This window comes from Urocitellus parryii, chromosome 8, assembly GCF_045843805.1.
Source record: "Urocitellus parryii isolate mUroPar1 chromosome 8, mUroPar1.hap1, whole genome shotgun sequence".
In the NCBI taxonomy this organism is placed as follows: Eukaryota; Metazoa; Chordata; class Mammalia; order Rodentia; family Sciuridae; genus Urocitellus; species Urocitellus parryii.
This window is the reverse complement of record NC_135538.1, coordinates 143,700-166,501: the sequence shown is the minus strand read 5'-3', so window position 1 is coordinate 166,501 and position 22,802 is coordinate 143,700. Positions and strand designations below refer to the sequence as shown.

At 53.0% G+C, this 22,802-nt stretch overlaps 2 protein-coding genes across 4 annotated transcripts in view; one reads left to right on the top strand and one right to left on the bottom strand.

Annotated features, from left to right (window-relative positions):
- Fam120b (family with sequence similarity 120 member B) overlaps positions 1 to 13,796 on the bottom strand; it is a 69,633-nt gene extending 55,837 nt beyond the window's left edge. For 2 of the 3 annotated variants that reach the window (XM_077801606.1, XM_077801609.1), the window contains exon 1: positions 13,782 to 13,796. In XM_077801606.1, the coding sequence (XP_077657732.1) occupies positions 13,782 to 13,796 (15 nt within the window). Of the gene's footprint in view, positions 1 to 519; positions 566 to 13,781 lie in introns of those variants that run through there. The other variant, XM_077801607.1, reaches the window with a different exon arrangement.
- Dll1 (delta like canonical Notch ligand 1) lies at positions 13,793 to 22,021 on the top strand. The gene is made up of 11 exons (XM_026380746.2): positions 13,793 to 14,791; positions 14,980 to 15,279; positions 15,915 to 15,975; positions 16,187 to 16,444; positions 18,260 to 18,320; positions 18,816 to 18,946; positions 19,091 to 19,260; positions 19,369 to 19,585; positions 20,488 to 21,259; positions 21,351 to 21,468; positions 21,549 to 22,021. The coding sequence occupies exons 1-11, from the start codon at positions 14,738 to 14,740 to the stop codon at positions 21,552 to 21,554; spliced, it is 2,148 nt and encodes a 715-aa protein (XP_026236531.1). The 5' UTR covers positions 13,793 to 14,737; the 3' UTR covers positions 21,555 to 22,021.
- Positions 22,022 to 22,802: the final 781 nt, after the last annotated feature.

The following is a 22,802-nucleotide window of genomic DNA, read 5'->3' as shown; positions in this document are numbered from 1 at the left end:
AGATTTTAAAAACTGGTAGGCAAGGAGGCCTAGAAGAGCAGCGAATGACCTGACACCGCTGTGCTGGTGGCGCTTCTCCCCCAGAGCTCAACCGGCAAAAAAGCACAGCTATAGCTTCTAAACTATAGGGGAACCCAATGGCGATGCGGGAGATGGGGGAAAGGATGAGAAAATAAAAAATCAGAGAATGCATGAAGGCCGCGAGCGAGGCAAAGGGACCAAAAGCAAGTCCCAGGACCGGACGGTCAGAGATCAGGCACAGAGTTGGCGTCAAAAAGGAAAGGCTCTGCACCCCGCGGCAGACCGGCCCCCACCTCGCCCTCCGCTTCCCCCTCCCCGCGGCCTCCGGGCGGTGCACGCCCTGCCCCCGCGCGAGCCTCCGCCACCGCCCCCGACCATCCCGGCCGCCACCCGGGCCGCCGCAGAGGGCCCCTCGTCCGCACCTCCGCCACCCCTCCGGACCCTCGCCACCATCCCGGCGGCCCACCGGCCACTGTCAGGTCCCTAGGCCGGCCCTACCTAGAGACGCGAAGAAGGGCCGCCAACACACCCACCCCACCCTCCGCCCCGCCGCCTCGGCTTCACTTCCGTTTCCGCCCAAGTGCTTCCGCCCGGCCGTGGAGGCGGGGCGGGGCAGGGACGGCCCGGACGAAAGGCGGGGTGCGTGGTGCGCAGGCGCAGGGGCAGGCCGCAGCGGGAGATGCGCATGTGTATGAGCGGGGGCGGGCGCGAGGTGTGTGTCTTTGGCGCGGAGGGGGAAGGACGCCTCGGCCTGTTGCCCCGGCAACCATACAACTTCCGGCCTCACTTCCTCAGGCGATTCGCGGACTTCGCCATTTTTCCTCTTGTGCCCTGCAGATAGAGCGTCCTGCGGGACGGAGGGCCAGCTTGGCGGTGGCAGTTTCTTCTTCGTAGGCCTAGGTCTCATGGCGAGTGTCCGGAAGCCAACGTCCACGTCCCGCAGCTCGGATCCTGCGACGGTAGCGGGCCCTGGCCGCTGCACCGTGCTGATCCGGGCGAGGACTCCACGCTGGCGCTTTGGAGGACGGCGCGGCCGCTGTGCCTGGTCACTGCGTCGGGTAGAGGGTGGGGGCCGCGCTCCCCCGGAACGACCCCTAGTTTCTCTTCCACTCTTTTCTCCACCATCAGGAGAACGTTTGGGCATCCACGTGTATGACAGGACCTGGGAAACAATGTGATTCGTTTTTTAACTTATTGACACGTCCCAGTAATAATCGGCCTAAGAGGATGTATATCCGACTTCCTGGACGCATACTGTGTCCTAGTAAGTCTGCTCTAAACCCCGGCGAGCTAATGAGGCTTCTGCCAGGGGAATAAGATGTTTAGGTATCATTCTGGGATACACATTTTATGATTTCCTTCAGAATCTCTGGCAAAGCACTTGATAGAGAACTCAAAATATAATGCCAAATTGAGGTGACACCACAGAAACACTGAAAGATCTGTGAAGGAATCTTTCCAGCCAAGAGGCTGAGGCTTCATACTAATTTTTTTCTTCCAAGTAAAATCAACAAACAGTGCATAGCACCCGTTGCAGACTGAGGATGGTGGCGTTTCATCACAAAAGCAGGTGAAACAGCATCCAGTCTTAAGGAGTACAGATTGTGGTAGGAGACACAGAGTGATAGGTGAAATGTTAGAAAACAGGTGAGACATATAGCAAGGGCCATCATGCTATGTTGAAATCTAATTTCCACAGTGATGGCATTTGGAGGTGAGGCTTTGGGAGATGATTGGGTCATGAGGGTGTAGCCTTGGAGAATAAGAGTAGTGCTCTCTCACCTTCTTTCTTCCAGGTGAGGACACAAGGAGAAGACAATCTGCAATCCAGATGGGGGCCCTCAGAGAACCAGCCATTCTAGTTTCAGTCACCAGTCCCAGGACTGTGAGAAACCTGTTGTTTCTAAACCACCCCCTCTACAGTACTTTGCTGTTGGGAGCCATTCTCACACGTGATCGGGTGCCTCCCGTTGAGGGTCTGAGGCACTTTGGCATAAGTCGAAGTTTTTCCCGGCCCTCTCCTGATGAGAGAGCCCATCCGTGTGGGGGTGTGCCTGACCACTGACCCCGGGGACCCAATCGCTGACCCTGACCTTGGAGTGCAGCCCCCCCTCAACCTTCATTGGATGGAATTCTCCCCTGAATCTCTGGTTCCCTAATAAAAGGCTACTCCCCGGCGTGCTCTCTCTCCTGCTAGCCCTGAGTAATCCTTGCTGCCCTGCTGGGCGGCTAGAGGAGCGAACCAGAGAGGGGAGCCGTCTCGGACCTAGCAATAGAATTAAGGTAATTGAGTCTTGTGTTTTTATTTTGATCTCGTCTAACTAACTTTATGCCTAGAACCTCATTAATGAAACCACTGCGCAGGCCGCGTGGTAGACTTTGCATTAGCAGCCTCAGTGGACCAGGAGGGAATGAGAAACACTACAAGGAGATGGTAAAAGAATAAGTGGGTTAGGAATGACCTAAGGCAGAAGGTGCGAACCTAGGAGAGAAGGGTAAAAACCAAGTGCTATGGCCCAGCAACCAGGACAACCATCCTCCCAAGAAACAGGAGGCTCATTCAGCGGTGTCAGGGTGTCAGGGATGACCAGAAGGCAAGGCCCACTATATTATAATTCTCAGGTACCACTTAGAGTAGAACATTGCCTACTCCTGAATGTACATAAATAACAAGGATCAACAATCACTGGAGGAAGAGAAAAACCTAAAATAAAAAAAAATGCAAGGGGAAAAATGTTATAAAATGCTTTATAGTTGGCAGTCTCTGAAGATAATATTACAAATGAAAGAGAAGTCCATCTAGAGAACAAGAAAGACCTCCCCAAAATTAAAGAAGCAGTGAATTAATAGAAGACAGATTCAACAACACTCTTAGATGATGGAGAAAGAGCACAAGAAGACTAGAAGATAAATTCAAGGGGTCTGACATGAAAAATAGGAATTACATGAAAGGAGAATAGAGAAAATTATGAGAAGGAAATGAAGAAATAGCGCAAGAAAACTTTCCAGATCTTGAAGACATTTTCTCATGGAAAGGAACCACCAAGGACCCAACACAAAACTTACTTCGAAAGGATCCACACCAAGGTATATCATTACAAAATTTCAAAACATCAGAGAAAATTTATTAAAGCTTCTGGAAGGGGAAATAAAAAAGCTCACATTTAAGGCATACAAAATTACAATGAGGGCTGGGGATGTGGTTCAAGCGGTAGCACGCTCGTCTGGCATGCGTGCGGCCCGGGTTCGATCCTCAGCACCACATACCAACAAAGATGTTGTGTCCGCCGAGAACTAAAAAATAAATATTAAAAAATTATTAAAAGTTCTCTCTCGCTCTCTCTCTCTCTCTCTCTCTCTCTCTGTCTCTCTCTCCTCTCTCACTCTCTTTTAAAAAAAAAAATTACAATGGCATGGAAATTCTTTATAGAATCCCACTATAGTGCATACCTCTAATCCCAGCTATTTAGGAGGATGAGGCATGAGATCTCAAGTTCCAAACCAGCCTGGGCAACTTAGAAGACCCTGTCTCAAAAAACAAAAAGGTCTGGGGATGTAGTTCAGTGATAAAAGGCCCCTGGGTTCAATCCCCAGTACCAAATAAAGAAAAATCCCAGAAAGCCAAACTATGCTAGACCATTAACTTTAAGATTCTGAAGAAAATAATCCATTAAAATCTTAAATTCTCTGCAGAATAAAGATACTTTAAAGTATGCAAGCTCAAAAACGTTGTCTATCAGATGCCATAACTCAGAAAGCTGGTGGAGGATATTCTAAGTCAAGAAGAAGAGTATTGAGGGCCTATAAAACAGAAGAGAAGGGGAAACCCAGGACAAAAGCTTGGAGAGTGTAGGCCTCCAGAAGAAACATCTGCAGCAAAGAGTGAAGCTGTGAAGCACCTCATGTGCTTGAGGTTTAAATAAGATCTTCAGAGTTTGGTGATGATCAGTAAAAGCCATACAAGAAAGCTGATGAGCAAAAAGCTAGGCAAAAACTGAAACCAGCAAAAGTGGAGATGTAACTGCAGCCTGTGCCTCAGCTGTGCATGATCATCACGTGATAAAGTAGATACTGAATGGTGCATTAATGGACAAAGTACGGCCACAGCCATTTTTAAGAAAGAGGGTGACCCTAACTCTGTGTAGTCTTGGGTTTTCATTCAGGAAGTGAGGGTGCTAGAGCTAGGATCCAGAGTCCACACATTGGAAATAAAGGCCTTATAAGAAAGATCTTTTCAAAATCAGAGTAAATTCCAAGTAAGTAGCTAAGAGATAAATGTGGTGGAAGGAATTGGGAATGGGAATGTGTAGTGTGGGCAAAGACTATTTTTGTCACAAATTAAGCAGCACTATTTGAATTTTTAGATGAGTATACTTGTTAAAGGAAAATTTTAAGTTTTAACAAGTACAAATGGCACAATTAATCTGTCTACATGCTAAATTGTGATTATTAGAGTATACTACAGTGAAGGAGAGGAAAAGTCAAACACTACCCCAAGGTCTCTTTCCTGGGAGACTAGAAGAAAAGTTGTACATAGAAATCAATGTGTGTGGGGGGGACTAAACCCCTCTTCCTTCGTCTCTTGCTTCACATCATAGACATGCTTTTTTTTTTTTTATTGGTTGTTCAAAACATTACAAAGCTCTTGACATATCATATTTCATACATTTGATTCAAGTGGGTTATGAACTCCCATTTTTACCCCGTATACAAATTGCAGAATCACATTGGTTACACATCCACGTTTTTACATTTTGCCATACCAGTGACTGTTGTATTCTGCTACCTTTCCTATCCTCTACTATCCCCCTCCCCTCCCCTCCCCTCTTCTCTCTCTACCCCATCTACTGTAATTCATTTCTCTCCCTTGATTTTTTTTCCCTTTCCCCTCACATCCTCTTATATGTAATTTTGTATAACAATGAGGGTCTCCTTCCATTTCCATGCAATTTCCCTTCTCTCTCCCTTTCCCTCCCACCCCTCGTCCCTGTTTAATGTTAATCTTTTTCTCATGCTCTCCCTCCCTGCTCTGTTTTTAGTTGCTCTCTTTATATCAAAGAAGACATTTGGCATTTGTTTTTTAGGGATTGGCTAGCTTCACTTAGCATAATCTGCTCGAATGCCATCCATTTCCCTGCAAATTCCATGATTTTGTCATTTTTTAGTGCTGAGTAATACTCCATTGTGTATAAATGCCACATTTTTTTAATCCATCTATTGAAGGGCATCTAAGTTGGTTCCACAGTCTAGCTATTGTGAATTGTGCTGCTATGAACATAGATGTAGCAGTATCCCTATAGTATGCTCTTTTAAGGATAGACATGCCAATCTGCTAGTTAGGGAGAGAATCTAAAAATAGGGAATCGAAGGTTTATATAAATAAAAGAAAAAATAGAAAAGAAAGAGGAAGAAAAAAAGCCAGGACTGATGGGGAATAAGGGAGGGTAAAAAGTTGAAGAAAAAGATGAGAGAAATGCGGGAAAATGAAATGGTAGGGTAACAAGTTGATCCTCTCAGTATACCTATTTATTAGTGATAGTTTCATAAAGGATGTAAAGGATGGTGATTCCTGACCAGAAGAAAGCACAAGTGAGTCTAATGGCTGCCCTGATTTCTGCCTAGAGCAACAGAGAAAATTAACAAAAAAGGAAGGTCTGTTCTTTGACAACATACACATACACACACATACACACACACACACACACACACACAAATGGCTGCACTGATCATGATATTGAGGATATTGAGAAAGTGCAGGACCTATTCCTTCAGATGTCACCACAGTAGAGTAGGTTATCTGAATAACTTCAGATGAAGACAGAATTCCTAGAACCATGCAAATCACCAGACCTGAATAAAGAAGAAATAGAAAAGCTGAGCAATCGCTGTATTGATTAAAGAAATTGAATTTGTAAGTAAAAAACTTCCTACAAAGAGAATCTTAGTTATTGATGCCCCCTGGGTGAATCCCTCATCCTTTTAAGAAAGATTCTTAATCTTGCACAAACCCTTTCAAAGAAATGGAAAGGCAGAAGAGCCATCTCCAAGACATTTTATCATTTGTATTGTGGCAGACCACAGGTCCGATCTCACATTGGTCTCAAGCCCTGTGTGATCAGTAAGGTAAAAGCAAAGAGGAGCCAAAGGGGCCATTCTTCCTGCCATGTCTGACCATGCCCCTTGCTCTGAGTCACTTGTGGCTTCCCATCTGCCTGGACACCGCTGTTACCTCCAGTGGCCCTGACTTCATGTGGCTCTGAGAAGGAAGGGAGGACCTGACCTGCTGGCAGTTGATGCGGTGGTTCCTACCAACACACCCTGAGCCTGCAACCACCTCAGACAGTTCACCAGCAGGAACAGCCCCAACCACCACATCACAGGGTGTGACTATTCCTGACAGACTCGCAAGTGTTCCTACTGCCGAGCAGTGGTTCAGTGCCTCCTGAAAGCACCTGCAGCCCTGTGTCATTAGAATGGCTGATGAGCATGCCCAGGCCCATGTTCCTAAAAAGAAGAGAGAACATATTACACTCTGAAAACAAATGTTGAGGGTGACCCAGTGCTGCCCCTAGTTTCCTGATGGAAGCAGTGGAGGGAGGGGTAGGAATTTAAGACAGCAGGAAGGAAGCTGAAGTGTAAGGAATGCAAGGTTAGCAAGTATGTTTTACATTCTGAGATGAAAGAAATGTGTTGACTTGAGGTGAAAAAAGGTGCCTAAATGTGTCCCCTGCTTTTCCTCTCCAGTACTCAAGATGTTTATTGGCGTCCCTTTCTCCCAGCCCATTTACTGGAGCAGGGCTTTGCAAAGCTGGTCTCCTAGCAGCCAATGCAGAAGGCCCATTCATATGACAATGGATGGAAAGGAAAGAAAGAGCTTGGTTTGTTTAAACTGCCTCTGTCTTCATTCACAGCCTGATGTCCATGTACATTGTGACGTCCACAATGGCACTAAAGGACTCATTGTGGCTGAAAACAAATCAAAATAGAATAAGGGATGCTAAGATAAAAGAGTCCTGCAACAAAATTGCTAAAAAAAATCTAAGTCTTACATCTGAGATTTATGTTACCTTTTGGCTGTGTGGCCTATTGACCAGTGTTTATAATAACCACGAGAGTTTAATAAACAAAAAGATAAATGGGAACTTTATATACATTTTTAAAGGAACTCACACAGAAAGGGTGAGTATGCTGGGTTGCTTTGGAAGCTGTTCAATAATTATTGTTCTTTGTTTGCACAACATTTGGGGAGCCACACTCCACACTTGGTGTTTATTTTCCTCCTGATAAACACGCCCTGGCTATGCCCATGTGGCAGGCAGCACCCCATACAGTGCCCCCACCCACTACTCACCCCCTCCTGGCCTGATCCAGCCTTGGATGTTGCAGTGACCCAGCCCAATTCAGGCAACAGGTGGAAAGTTGAATAACTTCACACGTTTTTCGGTAGAGGGGGTGGGCGGGAGGCGAGGCTTTGGGGAGCCGATTTAAGGATTAGATCAGATGTTATTGCTAGTGAAAAATTAAACAGCCCGTGCTCCGGGGAGTACAGATTAATATATTTAGTGACTCTCTGCACACAAAGGCCGCTCATTGTAGCCACGTTTGAATGCCTGTGAATAGGACGGAACATATGCAGCCTGTCACCGCAGGTGCCCACATCTGTTCTTCCCCGGGCAGATGCTCACAGAAAAGGGGAGGTGGGGGAGGCCAGGGAAGGACAGCGCACTGGAAAGCGTCCACGGTCGCCTTGTCAGGGCTCTTCCATAGTGGCCTTGGGCGATGGCAGGCCTAGTGAGGACACTCCTGGGGAGGCCGGGAAGAAACTGAAACGCATGTGTGGGACCATCCCTGCCTGGGGAGTGACCCAGAGGGATCCCAGGGGCCCTGTTAGGCCCTTTGGCGCACGCCACCTTTCGGGATTTTTAGGTCCTCTGTGAGCCTGGGCTTTAACCACCACCCCATACCCTGGCCCCTGGGAGAAGGGTACAGCGTGAGAGATTGACAGGACTCCCTGGGAATGGGGACGACAGGTGCCCACGACCTCCCCAAGTGGGCATACCGGCGCATACCGGGGGAGCCTAGGGCTTCGCTCCTACGACCCTCTCAATGCCTTTTCCTGTCTTGGCGTCGTCTTTTTACCTAGTCACAGGCTTGCCATTTCCAGGTGTGAGGCCTCGACCCCTGATGGAGTAGTGAAAGGGGCTGCCACGCGTCCCACAGATGCCCAGGCCGAGGCCTGACCCTGCTGGCCAGGGCGAGAAGCCCATGCGCGGGGGCGGCCGCCGCACTCGTGGAGTCTGCCCCTCTGGGGCGCAAGGTTTGCGCGGAGAGCTCCCCCGGGGCGCCAGCCGGTCGGCGCTGGCCACCCCGACGTCTCACAGCGGGCCCTACCCGGCTGCATCAGCGCGGTAGGGCGAGGGCCGGGGAGCGGCCTGGTAGAACGGTCCTGACTTGGGCTTTAGGCGCTCGGAGGCCCCGTCCCTCGCGCGTGCGCAACCCCCTTCGGTGGCCAGGGATGACCCAGGCTTGAGCCCCAGCTTCCGCACTGGCGCCCTCCCAGCACCCGCCCGGCGCCTCCGCCTCCTTCAGGAAGCCCTCGGGGCGTCGGCTCCCCGTCGCGAGGCTCCGGGTCCCGCACGTACCAAACCGAAAGCAGCCTCTCCCGGGCCAGAGGAGCCACCCGACGCCCCCACCCCCACCCCCATCCCGTTCGGCTCGGCACGCTCGGTGACAGAGTTCGCTGGGGAGTGCAGCCTCGCGCGGGAGGCTGCGCGCAGCTGCCGCGGTAATCTGATCCCAGGACAAAGGCGCGCCCGCCGGTGCCGCGGCCGCAGGTAAACACGCGCTTTGTCATGGAGATGAGCGCAGGACAGCCCGGAGCAGATGACCCGCGGTTCGGAGGAAGGAGCGGCGGGCGGGGCCTGGAGGGGCAGCGAGCCGGGGCGATCTGTCATCTGCGCCGGGGCCGCCAGCTGAGCCACGCGACTCGCCCTTTCTCATGCAGATCAGCACATGCCTTTGCAACTTCCGCGGACCTGCAGCCCCCACTCGCGGTCCACGCAGGCAGAGTGAGAGTCTCCGGCGCACACTGTGCTCAGTCTACGGACCTGTACGAAAACCAAACCATCCAGTGGATTGGGCATTCCTTCTTTTTCACAATACAGCCGCCTCTCCCATTAAAAAATAAAAATAAAAAAAAATAATAAAAAAGTCGTGACATGCCGTGACCCCACCGCACATTGGAAGTTGGCGGCTGATCCACTCTGGAGGCCGCCACCGAACCCCTCCAAACGCGGCCACTCGAGGCCAGTCTCACCTGCACCTGAGGATCAGCGCGAGCAAAGTCTCCAGTCTAAATAGACCGGGAGCCCAGTTGGGCTGGATAAGAGTGGATGCCCAGGTTAGAAGGCGAGGGCCAGACAGAACTGCGGTCAGGTGTAAACATAGGTTATACATACAGGTGGGTGTGGCAGTTAAAGGAGACGCTAGAAGTGTGTCCAAAGACACCTAAGGATGAGGAGTTGGGCACTACCAGAGCGGCTATGTGGGGGAGAGGTTTGCACCAGGCCCTCTGGCTACCAGTGTCTCAAGCATGCAGCGGGAGTCCTCCGCTATTTTAACTGCTTTGAGATTCCACAACTGTGGCTGAGAGAGAATGGGCAGAAGGGGTGTCGGTGAGATGTGACACTAATGCTAATTAATAAACAGGCTTTCCTCCTCCTCCCCTCCTCCTCCTCCTCCTCCCCTCCTCCTCCTCCTCCTCCTCTCCTCCTCCTCCTCCTCCTCTCCTCCTCCTCTCCTCCTCCTCCTCCTCTCCTCCTCCTCTCCTCCTCCTCCTCCTCCTCCTCCTCCTCCTCCTCCCCTCCTCCTCCTCCTCCTCCTCTCCTCCTCCTCCTCCTCCTCTCCTCCTCCTCTCCTCCTCCTCCTCCTCTCCTCCTCCTCTCCTCCTCCTCCTCCTCCTCCTCCTTCTCCTTTTCTTCCTCTTCCTCTTCTTTCTTCTTCTTCAGGCAAGATGGAATGTTTGATCAACACGAGATTTGCTGCCTGGAAGTTTTTTTTTTTTTTTTTTTTTTATCTTATTGTTTTGAACAAGGACCCTGATTCTTCTTGGGAATAAGAGAACCTCTCTGTTGGGTATACAGCATTCACTTGGTCTGAGAAAACACAAACCCCACTCAAGTCTCCAGACTTGTTTACACAGAACACTGAACCTGCACTAGGTGGAATCTGAAGCTTGTTTGGGTTGTTCCTTGCAATCTGCCCAGACCCTGGGCACATATTTTGGGAGTTAAGCCTTTCTTGGGTGAAGGGGACTGGAATTGGGTGATCACAGTTTTAGGTCACACACTGCTGAGGATGGACATACCTAATTGGATAAAATGATGAACAGGAACTTTTATTCCCCAGTGAAGAAAATAATCTCTATGGAACAGAGAACTGAGGTGTGTTGTGACCATGGTTCTGACTGGCACCCAATCCAGCCTCCCCTCCACACTGGAGTTATTCAGACCACAGGACCCCCACCAGGCAGCAGAGTCCCCGCCCCACCGCCCCTGTGTCTGATGTAAGCCCTAATGAGCCTCACTTTGTACAGTAAATTTGCTGAGACATCAAAAAGTATTTAAAAGGAAGTTTTCTTCATTCTCCTAACGAGCAAGGTGAGGATTTATGGTGGATGGGGTGGGGGGAATCTGGTGGCAAGGGCTGACACTGCGGCAAGTCTATTTAACACACTCGAGCTTAAGCTCCCTCCTGCATTTGGGGGGTTCAGAGTACTTGGTTGTGGGAGTACAGAGACATGCAGCTAGGGAGTGAAAAAACGCCATTTGGTTTGGAGCAGATGGCTGGCTAGGGGGCTGATGGCGTCTAAAGGCGTGTCATCCCCCTCCAGCTCGAATCCCTAAGGGCTCCCCTTGTCTTCCCAATCAATGAAAATTAAAGTGCAAAGAAAGGATGAATAGTTGGACCTCGAGTCTCTCCTTTGTTCACCCCAGCTACTGGTGCGCAGGAGTTAAACTACAACAGGCTCCTATAGAAACGCTGAAGTTAAACAGTCTCCCCGTTAGCTCAGCCTTTAAAAGAGAGGGGAAGAGGAACCAATTTGGGTTGCAGGACAGAAAAAAAGGTAGAGAAGAAAAGGGGGTGAAGGAGGAAGAAAAAGAGTAAGAGGAGGAAAAAGAAGAGGAAAAGAGAAAGAAAAGGGAGAAGAAGAGCAGGAGGAGGAGGGAGGAGAAGAAAAGGGCTTTCTGCTTGATTTCCTCAATACAGAATCGCGTGGCATAAATTAAGTTGGGAAAGAATGAACGCTTTGGGCTGGATTCTGATGGATTTTACGATGCCTTTCAGTTCCGCTTTGCCGCTGTAATCGAGAAATCTGTGCCATGTCAATTTAACAAATACTTGATACTAAGGGGGGTTTGTTAAAGATTTGGGGCAAGTCTTTTCTCTCTCAAGGTTTAAGCCCTTGCGCGTGGAACTTTTTATTTCCAGTTTTCTAAACAGGCATTCAAATGAGACTGTTTTCCATTTCCATTTTCTAATTAAAAGGTTCCTGATATTTCATTTCTTCCTGAGATCTGTGCTCAGTCTTCCAAGCATCCAGGATTCTGCATTCTGATCTCGAATTCCTTTCTTGGTTTGCATCTCCCCTGCTCTGGGAATGCTCTCACCTACCTACCCCCTCACCCCCCAGCATAGGGAACAGCTTCTGAGCCCCAGGGAGCAGAGATCTCAGAAAGCAGCTTTCTGAGAAAACATCAACCTAGTCAAAAAGGGATGCTGACACTAGGTGGCAAGATTAAATTAGTATTCAAGCTGGCCCAGTCTTGTGATGATGTAGCAAGTCCCTACAGAGTTTGCAGAGGACAGGGACATTGGGTTTGCCTCTGTCCTGGGGATGGCCATATCTTTTGAAGCTTCCATTTGTTCTACATCACACAGTAGGAGATTCTTAGTGGGGCCCAAGCCTGCCTTTCTCACCTCAGCCTTAAATACCCTGTGCACATGGTGTTTGGTTAACTCTGGTTTTCCATGAGGCAGAGTTGGAAAGTATAAAGTGAAATCTCTGTTTATCCTGAAATTTTACAGGTACTTGGGAAACAAGGTAGCCAGGACAGGCTGGGTGACTTGAAATGAATGATTCCAGCTGCCTGACAGCCAGAGGAACAAACTGTTCAGTCCTGTTGCCAGTGGCTTTGCTGGGTCTTGGAGGACTCCCTTTCTGTATTTTTGTGATGCATACGTGGCCCTGGACGACAGTGAAACTGCCAGGACAGCGCAGGTCCTCACCATGGGGCTGTGACACCTACAACAGGAGACTGCCAGGCCCACTCTGGTGGTTGCCAGACAATCAGAGGGACAGTCACTCCAGCACTTCTCTAAGAAGGAGCAGTCAGGGAGAAAGAGTGGCAACGTGCCTGCCAAGCACAAAACCAGAAGAGTCTCCAAAGAAGAAGTCTATGCCTCCACTTACTCCTGCTTGGCTCCTGCAAGTAGGAGAGTAGTTTAGGTGATTCATTGTGATACGTGTGTTCTCAGCCCTCCCAATAAACTCATTTCCCTCAAAAAAAAAAAAAAAAAAAAAAGAAAAGAAAAAGAAAACAAAAGTTCTAGTGTCTGATGGACGTGTAAAAACCTAATAAGGTGACGGTTGTGTAAAGGTTGTGGGCTGGGGGGCCGGGCTGGAGGGGCCTTTGGAACATGTGCCGGACATTGTTGCAGAGGCCGCGGCGCGCGCGGAGGGGAGCTCTTTCTCTCGTATTGTGCAGGGAGCAGGTGCTGTCTGCATTACCATACAGCTGAGCGCACAAAGAGCCACTGATTCAGCTTCGCACAATAACAGACTGCCTTAATGACAGCCACGCGAACGACACACACCAAACTCACTTTTACCAAGCGGAGGGAGGCTAAGGGGGGAATACCCAGGAAAGAGGGGCCCAAGATCCAGGGAAGGTGGTGGCGCCCGAAAATCGACCGGGGGAGGATGTGTGTGCACTGGGGAGAGGGTAGTTTCAGGCTTCGGGTTCTCCGGGCTCCAGGGACGCGTGGCCGGGAGAGGGACCCTCATCCCAGTTGTAGCGGACGATGCCCGGACTCCAGGGGGCGGGGACGCCCGGGTCTCCGGGGGCGCCCCGGCCGTGCGCGCCGGATCTACGTTTCCCGAGGCGCAGTATCCATCTCCGCCGGGAGGTGTATCGGTGTCTGACCTCCCAAACTTCCCGAAACTGACGCCGCGCTCCCGCCACCCTTGGCCCCCAGCTCCGCCCGCCCCTTTCCTACAGTGCCCCCTCCCCTGCCCCCGCCCCGCCCCGCCCTGAAGACTCCTCCTTTGGAAGCGCCGCCGCGAAGGAAGGGCGGCCGGCCGAGAACGCTGGACTCCAGCCTCATTCCACGCGCCCTCGGAGCCCCCTTGGCGCAGCGGGCCGAAGAGGCCGGGCGGCGGGCGCCGCGGCGCGGAGCGTTCCTGAGGCCGTGGCCGGCGCGCTAGGAGGGCGGTTGGCGGCGGGCCGCCAGCGCTAGCCGTCCCCGAGGGCCGCCGAGGGTCTGAGCGTCTGCGGCCCGGAGGGTGCGGAGGGGGACGGGGCGGCGGCTCTAGCTCCGGGTGCAGAGGGGATTCTTGCCGCGAACATTTTGCAGGAATGTAAATGAGTGCGTTTTGTGCAGTGAGGGAGGAAGGCGGAGGGGGCGGGGGCAGGGAAGGACGGGGGGGGCGGGGAGGGTGGGGGCGGGGAGGAGGGTTGCACATTTTACAGCTCACTGACCATTTGGCGATCCATTGAGAGGAGGGTTTGGAAAAGTGGCTCCTTTGTGACAGCTCTCGCCAGATTGGGGGGCCGTTCATTTGCATCTCATTAGCCATGCGGGCGGCCGGCGGAATATAAGGGCGGCAGGCGCCGGCCAGAGCCAGATCCTCGGCGCGCACCCGCGGAGAACCGGCCCAGCCGAGGGTAGGTCGCCTGGAGAGGACTGGCAGCCGCAAGGAGCCTCCCACATCCCGGGCCTTGGTTTCTGCGCGCCTTTACTTGGATGGCATTGGCTGGATTCTTCGGGAAGACGCGAGTCTTTGCGGTGGCGCAGGAGATTCGGGTCCACAGCACTACCGTAGCGACCGCCGCCGCCGAGTGACACCCGACCGCGAACGCAGGGCGCGCGCCGCGCACCCGCCCGCCACCGCTGACCGTCTGCTCCGCGCGCCCTGCGGGGCCCCGGATTATCGCCTCGCTCGTGGGATTTCCAGACCGCCGCTTTCTAATCGGCCTCCGAAGGAAGCCTCTGTAGCTCTCTTGGGAATTAAGCTGAATATCTGGACGTTTCCCTTCTCTCTCTATCCTTCCTTCCCTCCCTCCCTCTCTCGCCCTTTCCATCTCTCTTCTTTCTTTCCTGCGAAGAGGATTAAGACAAAACCAGGAAGCAGGCGACCCTCACCTACTCGTGGATTGGAAGAGAGGAGAAAAAGGAAAGTTGCGGCTCCCGTCTCGACAGGGAGCCCTTTCTCTCGCCCGTCGGGGAGCTGCGGGCAGCCATCGAGGGCGGATCTACAGAACCGCAGCCTCTGAAAGAGCAGGGAACACCGCTGAAGCCAGGCGTCTTGGTCGTCCCAACTGAAGCAAAGCGGGGCTGCTTTCCTGCCCGCGCTCCCGGGGCACAGTGGCCCTCCTGGCAATCCCCGCCCTTTGGAGAAGAGGAGAGTAGGAGGGCAACGGCGTCCAGAGGGACCATGGGCCGTCGAAGTGCGCTGGCCCTAGCTGTAGTGTCCGCCCTGCTGTGTCAGGTAGGCAGTCGGGCGGGGCTGCAGCGTGGTGGAGGGCGGGGAGTCGATGAGCTGCATCTGGCCGCTGAAAGTGAGCCCCGTGAGCGAGCGAGGCACCTCGCTGACGCTCCGGATAGGGCGCTAGGCGCTCTGGCCCCTGCGCCCAGACCGCCACCGCCGGCCGCGTCCTCAAGCCCTCCCCCTCGCAGGTCTGGAGCTCGGGCGTCTTTGAGCTGAAGCTGCAGGAGTTCGTCAACAAGAAGGGGCTTCTGGGGAATCGAAATTGCTGCCGCGGGGGCGCTGGCCCGCCATGCGCTTGCAGGACCTTCTTCCGCGTGTGCCTCAAGCACTACCAAGCCAGCGTGTCCCCCGAGCCGCCCTGCACCTACGGCAGCGCAGTCACACCGGTGTTGGGCGTTGATTCCTTCAGCTTGCCCGACGGCGAGGACGCCGGAGCCGACGCGGCTTTCAGTAATCCCATCCGCTTCCCCTTTGGCTTCACCTGGCCGGTGAGTGCCGCACCTGCGCGCGCGGGGCTGGATGGATGGAGGGAGGAGTGGGCGGACCAAGGCTCCACGACAGGCAGGTGGCCTCGCTTGAGGCCTAGACTCCTCCCTTCAGTGGCACGGCAAGATGAAGGGTGTCACCCTGCTGGGCCAGCAGGGGACACCGAGGACCACAACCGTTTTAAGGACCCGGACATTTTGCATGATCTATCTCGCCAATGGAAGGAACCTCTTAACAGTGGGAAAGTTCTGGTGCCCCTGGCCCAGGCCCACTAGATGTCATTACCCACTCAGTGACAGCCCCCACCCTCAAGGTCCCCTCCCCGGAAGACAAATGACAGCTGCCCTCTGGCCTGGTCCACCACCCCACCCCACCTGCTCACACACTCTTTTTTTAAACATAATATCCTGTACTAACAGGCTGAAAAAATGCATCAGGAAATCACTCTTTAAAAAGTTTTCATTTCCTTAAGGAAAGTGAGAGCAGGCAGAGATGTGGAGACCTTTCCTGAGCACCCCACACAGAAGTGGGCCATCAGGCCTTTTTCCTGACCTGCTTTGTCTGGAATGACTTTGATTAGGCGGGAAAAAAAAATCCAGAAATCTGGTTGATTTTATATCCCTCTCCTTTCTCCCAGGGCACCTTCTCTCTGATCATTGAAGCCCTGCACACAGACTCTCCTGATGACCTAGCAACAGGTAAGACCAAAACCCAGATCCCAAAGCTACAGATGCTTCCCCTGCTTGACATGTGTTTGATGTCACGTACCTCCTACCTCGGGTGCCCCAGAGTGCAGGGTGGAGGGGCCTTGCTCTTCCCACTGAGCACCTCTGCCCCCCCCCCCCCTTGGTCTCAAGCTTCTGGGTTCTTGGTCAGAACTGACGAAAACATCTCTCCCCCATCTCCCAGAAAACCCAGAAAGGCTCATCAGCCGCCTGGCCACACAGAGGCACCTGACGGTGGGCGAGGAGTGGTCTCAGGACCTGCATAGCAGCGGCCGCACAGATCTCAAGTACTCCTACCGCTTCGTGTGCGATGAGCACTACTATGGGGAGGGCTGCTCTGTGTTTTGCCGCCCGCGGGACGATGCCTTCGGCCACTTCACCTGTGGGGAGAGAGGGGAGAAGGTGTGCAACCCCGGCTGGAAGGGCCAGTACTGCACAGAACGTGAGTCCTCCAGGAGGCCATTTCTACTTTTAGAGACTGTTCATGAGCCTCCAGAGTTCTGGATTTAGAGGGGACTATAGAGATTCTGGGGGGAAACCGAGGCCCGTGGGGCAGAATTGCCTTGCTAAAGCGATACAACCAGTCAGGGTCAGCTCAGGCAGTTTAACATTCAAGACAGTGTTAACCTCCCACAGGAAGCTGCTTTTCTTCTGAGGGAGGAGCTGGAGACAGGGCCAGGGGTCAGGAAGCAAAGCTGTGCTCCCCCAGGGTGTGTGCACTGGAGAGGGAGGGGAGGAAGGAAGGGAGGAACAGAGAGCCAGTTTGTTGGGCAGGCTTTCCACCAAGCCCTCCTTGCTATGACAGTGCCTCGTTGGGAAGTGCCCTTTCCTCCATGGGGTTGGAGTGCTTGACCTGTGTACAGAGCAAGCCATCTGCAAGGTCCCCTACGACTCGCACCATGCTTGCTATCCAGAGGGGTCTTTACTCCTGTGATCTGTGGACAGTGTGGGAGTGTGGGTTGAGGTTGGCCTGCCAGGCTCCATAAGTGAGCGGTGTCTGTGCCCTGTCTTGTCTGAGTGCTGCCACCCTGTTTGCAAAGAATATGTAGGTACTGATGTCCCAGGTGCCCTGGCAGGCAGGGGGCCAGGGCCACAGTGGGGGACCCCTTGGCTCTGGATCATCTGGACTTCAGTGGGCCTCTCTTCAGCTTTGAGGCCACTTCTGGGGCTCACCACCCCAGCCCATTGGCATATGGGCTGCCCAGTTCCCCAACCTTTTGAACTTTCATTCTCCTGCCCTAAAGCAAGTAGACTTTGAACTCTGAGGCCCAGAGCCTCTCGGGAGTGGAAGGGAGAGTGCAGTTTCTCAGCTTTGATTTGTGCCTAAAGTAGGGGGTGTTCAATGGGTGCCTAAATGTCCTCATTGCTTAGTTTCCCATCTCATGAAGTGTTCCTGAACTCCTTTTAAGCCCCGCCTTGGCCTGAGCTGAATCTGTTTTCTTAAGAACTGGCAGAGCTGCTCATTAATGAGTTTCATAACTGGGGAACCGAGCCAGCTCAAAGCCTCAGCCCACCCTGCCTCGGGTGCCTCTGCCTTCTGGACTGCCTCCCACCCTAGCTTCCTCCCTCTTCCTCAGTGATTCAGGGGAGTCAGAAACCTAAACTTTTTTCTTCTTATTCAAACACTGGAGTCTCCTCACCACCTCACGCGTGCCATAGATTAGATCTCCCTGGGGATAGGCAGCAGGGACTTTGCCTGCTCCCATTGGTAGAGGGGTGTGTGTGTGTGTGTGTGTGTGTGTGTGTGTGTGTATGTATGTGCACGACACCCGTGTGCACATGCTAGGACTGTGGGGGGGGCACGGGTGGGGGGCGGCATTGTTGCACTGGGGCAGCTGCCGGGAGGGCAGAGACAATGGAGCAGCTGTTCTGCCCTGGCACCCTGCACACCAGCTGTCCACTCTTATCTGCACACACACTTTCTGGGATATTAAGAGGTGGAGCTTTGTGCATAGAATTGGGAAGTGGGGGAGGAGGAGGGGGAAGACTTCTGACCCTCTCTTAGAAGAAAAGGGGATGGGGTGGGGGTGGGGGCTTCCGAGACCCTTTTGTCCTCCAGCCACTGTGTTAAAAAGAATGCTCATCCCAGGGCTAAGTAAAGTCCAAAGCAGCCAGCCAGGATGGGCCAATGCTCCACAGCCTGGGATCCACTCAGCTGGGACCCGCAGATAGGGCCCTGGCTGTTCTGCCCCAACCTGCAGTGATGCCCTGGAGGCCCTGTTGGGGGGTTTCAGCCTGTGCTTTTATCTGCCTGCAGCAATCTGCCTGCCAGGGTGTGATGAGCAGCATGGATTTTGTGACAAGCCAGGGGAATGCAAGTAAGTTTGCAGAAGTCGTTTCTCACTTTTTCTTATTATGCTTTATACATGGAGTATTTGTAAAGCATCCTCAGGTGGTTTCTTGAAGAATTGGTAAGATGAGTTGAGTGGCGCGGGATGGGGGGGTGGTTAATTGGAGTTTTTATCTAATAAAGTTTTGGGAATGTTTAAGGGAAGAGGTTTGCCATTCATCTAAGTTTCTAATCATTATGACAATGTACAGGTAGCAGTTTAAAATAAGTTAGTACAAAAGACCATCCATCCTCAAACCTTGCTGCATGTTAGAATCACCTAGGGCCTTTCAGAGGCCAGTGCAGAGTACCCTGTGCCTGTCTTCAGAATTCCGAGGCAGAACCAGCTCAGGATGTCCAGCTGCCACAGTGACCTAGTTGAGAACCAGGGATTTGTTGGTGCCAAAAATGATTTCTAATGCAGGTTGTTATGGATCCAGGAATGGCTACTATCCCTCTGACTGTATTATACTTCTGTTCTAAGGTGCAGAGTGGGCTGGCAGGGCCGGTACTGTGACCAGTGCATCCGATACCCAGGCTGCCTCCATGGCACCTGCCAGCAGCCCTGGCAGTGTAACTGCCAGGAAGGCTGGGGGGGCCTTTTCTGCAACCAGGGTAAGCCCCCTCTCCCAAGGCTGCCTGGTCCCCTCCAGAGCAGCCCTGGACTTGCCTGGATCTCTGGCCCCTGGAAAAATAACGTCTTCCTGCTTTTGACGCTGGGCTTCCTCTCCCTGCCTTTTCCTGTCTCTCATCTGGCAGACCTGAACTACTGCACACACCACAAACCCTGCAAGAACGGGGCCACCTGCACCAACACAGGCCAGGGGAGCTACACATGCTCCTGTCGACCTGGGTACATGGGTGCCACTTGTGAGCTGCAGGTGGATGAGTGCGACCCCAGCCCCTGCAAGAATGGAGGCAGCTGCATGGTGAGTGGGCGCCGTGGCGTCCTACCCGAAGCTGGGAGCCCCAGTTTGAAACAGAGTGTGAGTTTTTTGGAGCGCCTTTGGAAAGCCCTCTTTGACTCCTTCGTGCAGGACCTCGAGAATGGCTACTCCTGCACCTGCCCTCCCGGCTTCTACGGCAGAATCTGTGAGCTGAGTGCCATGACCTGTGCAGATGGGCCCTGCTTCAACGGGGGGCGCTGCTCAGACAATCCTGAAGGGGGCTACACCTGCCGCTGCCCTGGGGGTTACTCTGGCTTCAACTGCGAGAAGAAGATGGATCACTGCAGCTCTTCACCCTGCTCTAATGGTGAGGGACTACAGAGGCTCAGACTGTCCGATGCAGCACTTCGGGAACTCCTGTGGGCCTCATTTCAAATGGCCACACCACCTGTGAGCTGCCTTGAGCTCCTTGAGCCTGAACTTATCCAGACACCCTCAGCAGGAGCTTGCTCTTGGGTCTATCCTCTGGGGAAAACCTGGGCTGTAAGACAGTGCTTACCCAGGATCAGCCCTGCTCAGGGGCAGGGGACTGTCCCCAGAGCAGCAGATCATGTTGCCAGGAGCACAGCAGGATTGCTTTTGGAAGGGAGCCCAGTCCCCTGGCTCAGCAGGGGCAGTGGTCTGGGGCCTGACGATGTGAGGAGGGCTGTTCTGTAGACCCAGAGCCTCTGGCTATGAGTGAGGGCAGGGTACCTGAGGCAGATGCGGAGACTAAACTAGGGCCCCACGGTTGCCTCTCCCTCCACCCTTCCTTTCTGTCCTCCTCCCTTCTTTCCCCCCTCCTTCCTTCTCCCTCCCTCCATTCCTCTTCTCTCCTTTCCTCCCTTCTTCAGTCCTTCCTCTTTTCTCCCTCTTCCCCACCCTTCCCTTCTTCCTCCTCCCTGCTTCCCTTCTTTCTCCTTCCTCCTCTTCCTCCTCCCTCTCCCCCTCCTCCTCTCTGACCCCCTCCCTCCCTACTTCAGTCTTGCACTAACAGTGTAGCTGTAGGCAGCCATGTGCCCCCTAAGCCTAGTTTCCCCATTAGTAACCTGGCTCCAGTGTGTCCTTTGTGGGCACAGTGGCGAGGGTTAGTGTAGTAGCCAGGAACTTCTAGCATGTTGGACTTCCCCTAGATTCCCTCCCACAGGCCCTGAGCCGTCTGGGTTTCTCTGCTGTCTTTTGGAGAGCCTTGTTCTTGTGGACACAGGCAAGATGCTCCCTGTGTTCCAGGTGCCAAGTGTGTGGACCTCGGGGATGCCTATCTGTGCCGCTGCCATGCAGGCTTTTCCGGGAGGCACTGTGAGGACAACGTGGACGACTGTGCCTCCTCCCCGTGTGCGCATGGGGGCACCTGCCGGGATGGGGTGAATGACTACTCCTGCACCTGTCCCCCTGGCTACACGGGCAGGAACTGCAGCGCCCCTGTGAGCAGGTGCGAGCACATGCCGTGCCACAACGGGGCCACCTGCCACGAGAGGGGCCCGCGCTACATGTGCGAGTGCGCCCAGGGCTACGGGGGTCCCAACTGCCAGTTCCTGCTCCCTGAGCCACCCGGCCCCATAGTGAAGTACGAGGGTGGGCCCTTCCCCTGGGTGGCTGTGTGTGCCGGAGTAGTCCTGGTCCTCATGCTGCTGCTGGGCTGCGCTGCTGTGGTGGTCTGTGTCCGGCTGAGGCTGCAGAAACAGCGACCGCCAGCTGACCCCTGCCGGGGGGAGACGGAAACCATGAATAACCTGGCCAGCTGCCAGCGCGAGAAGGACGTCTCGGTCAGCGTCATTGGGGCCACGCAGATTAAGAACACCAACAAGAAGGCTGACTTCCAGGGGGATGGCGCGGACAAGAATGGTTTCAAGGCCCGGTACCCTGCGGTGGACTATAACCTCGTGCAGGACCTCAAGGGCGAAGAAGCTGCAGGCAGGGATGCGCACAGCAAGCGAGATGCCAAGTGCCAGCCTCAGGGCTCCACAGGGGAGGAGAAGGGCACAGTGGCCACACTCAGGGGGTGCGTGCTGCTGCCGGTGGAGGGTGGAGAGCGGGTGGCCGGTCCTGGCCTGTCCCCTCCCATTGTCACTGCTCTGCGGTTTCCCTTTCAGGGGAGAAGCACCTGAGAGGAAAAGGCCAGAGTCCCTCCACTCCACCTCGAAGGACACCAAGTACCAGTCGGTGTACGTCATATCAGACGAGAAGGACGAGTGCGTCATAGCAACTGAGGTGAGTGTGCGCGTGCGCCTGGGGCTGGCGGGTGGGGCCTGCGCGCCTCCACCTGCTGCTCACGCTCTGCCCGGCCCTAGGTGTAAGCTGGAAAATGCGGCAAGATTCCCGTTCCTCTAAAATAGACACAATTCCAAGGATATATGCCCCCACGAATGCTGCTGAAAGAGAGAGGAGCCCACGGCTGCTGCAGAGGCGAGGCCCGCGCACCGGCTCCGGCTCGGCTCTTGCACTGCCCGCTGGGACCCTTCCGTTGCACTATGGACAGTTGCTTTTAAAGAGAATATATTTAAGCTAGCGGACTCAGTCCCTGCTGAGAAGCATGCACTGCCACGTATAGGTCTGGGGTTCTTATGAGCCGGTCTGTTCCTGACTAGAAACACAAACTGCCTTTACTGTACTTTTTGATACTGAAATGTGTTTTTTCTAGATGGAAAAATGTGTGTTATTTTTTGGATTTGTAAAAATATTTTTCACAATATCTGTAAAGCTTGAGTATTTTGTGATGTTTGTTTTTTATAATTTAAATTTTGGTAAATATGTACAGAGGCACTTCGGGTCTATGTGACTATATTTTTTGTATATAAATGTATTTATGAAATATTGTGCAAATGTTATTTGAGTTTGTTTTTTTACTGTTTTGTTAATGAAGAAATTCCTTTTTAAAATATTTTTCCAAAATAAATACTACGAATGACAATGTGCAGGTGTGGGTCCCTGCTTTTGCCTTGTCTGGGGCATCCTCCTCCCATGCTCACTGGACAAAGCCCCAGAAGTAGACCCCTGGGTCTCTTGTAGAGTCCTTGGCGGCTCTGGGTCCCTGGAGAGCCTGTTTTCTGCCTCTACCTGGGGCTCCTGCAGCCCTGGCCCAGGGCAGCTGCCCAGGCTTCTCGATGCCATGTTTGGTCGGTACTTAGGAGTCTCTGAGGCTCAGCTATTTCCTCTGAATCTTATTTTTTAAAAGATGAATAAGACCTTGTTTAAGGTCTGGCAGCCACGAAGCACTTTTATATTGCATGACAGGGCTTTTTGCCTTAGAATAATAGTCATGTGTGACTTTAGTTGCCTCCAAAATGTGGTTGCTTTCTATGGAAATGCTCTCAGAGTGCAATAGATAGTAGCAATAAACCCACTCTTTACTGAGTAGCTCCTGTGTACAGGTCCCTGTCAACCCAGTGACTGGTCTTGCCTGCAGTGTCACTGGACCAGGTCACAGGTGGGGTGTTCAAACTCCGAGGAGAGTTCTGGGCTGGGTTGTGTCAACCAGAGTAGGCAGTCTAGCCAGACCCGCACCGAACCATCAAGCTTCTTCTTGCCAACAAGTTCCTGAAGAC

Excerpts from the sequence above, each read along its gene's own strand:
- Dll1 (XM_026380746.2), top strand. The coding sequence starts at position 14,738 with ATGGGCCGTCGAAGTGCGCTGGCCCTAGCTGTAGTGTCCGCCCTGCTG. Across the intron at positions 18,321-18,815 it reads GACAAGCCAGGGGAATGCAA|GTGCAGAGTGGGCTGGCAGG; the intron begins GTAAGTTTGCAG and ends TTCTGTTCTAAG. Across the intron at positions 19,261-19,368 it reads AGAATGGAGGCAGCTGCATG|GACCTCGAGAATGGCTACTC; the intron begins GTGAGTGGGCGC and ends TCCTTCGTGCAG.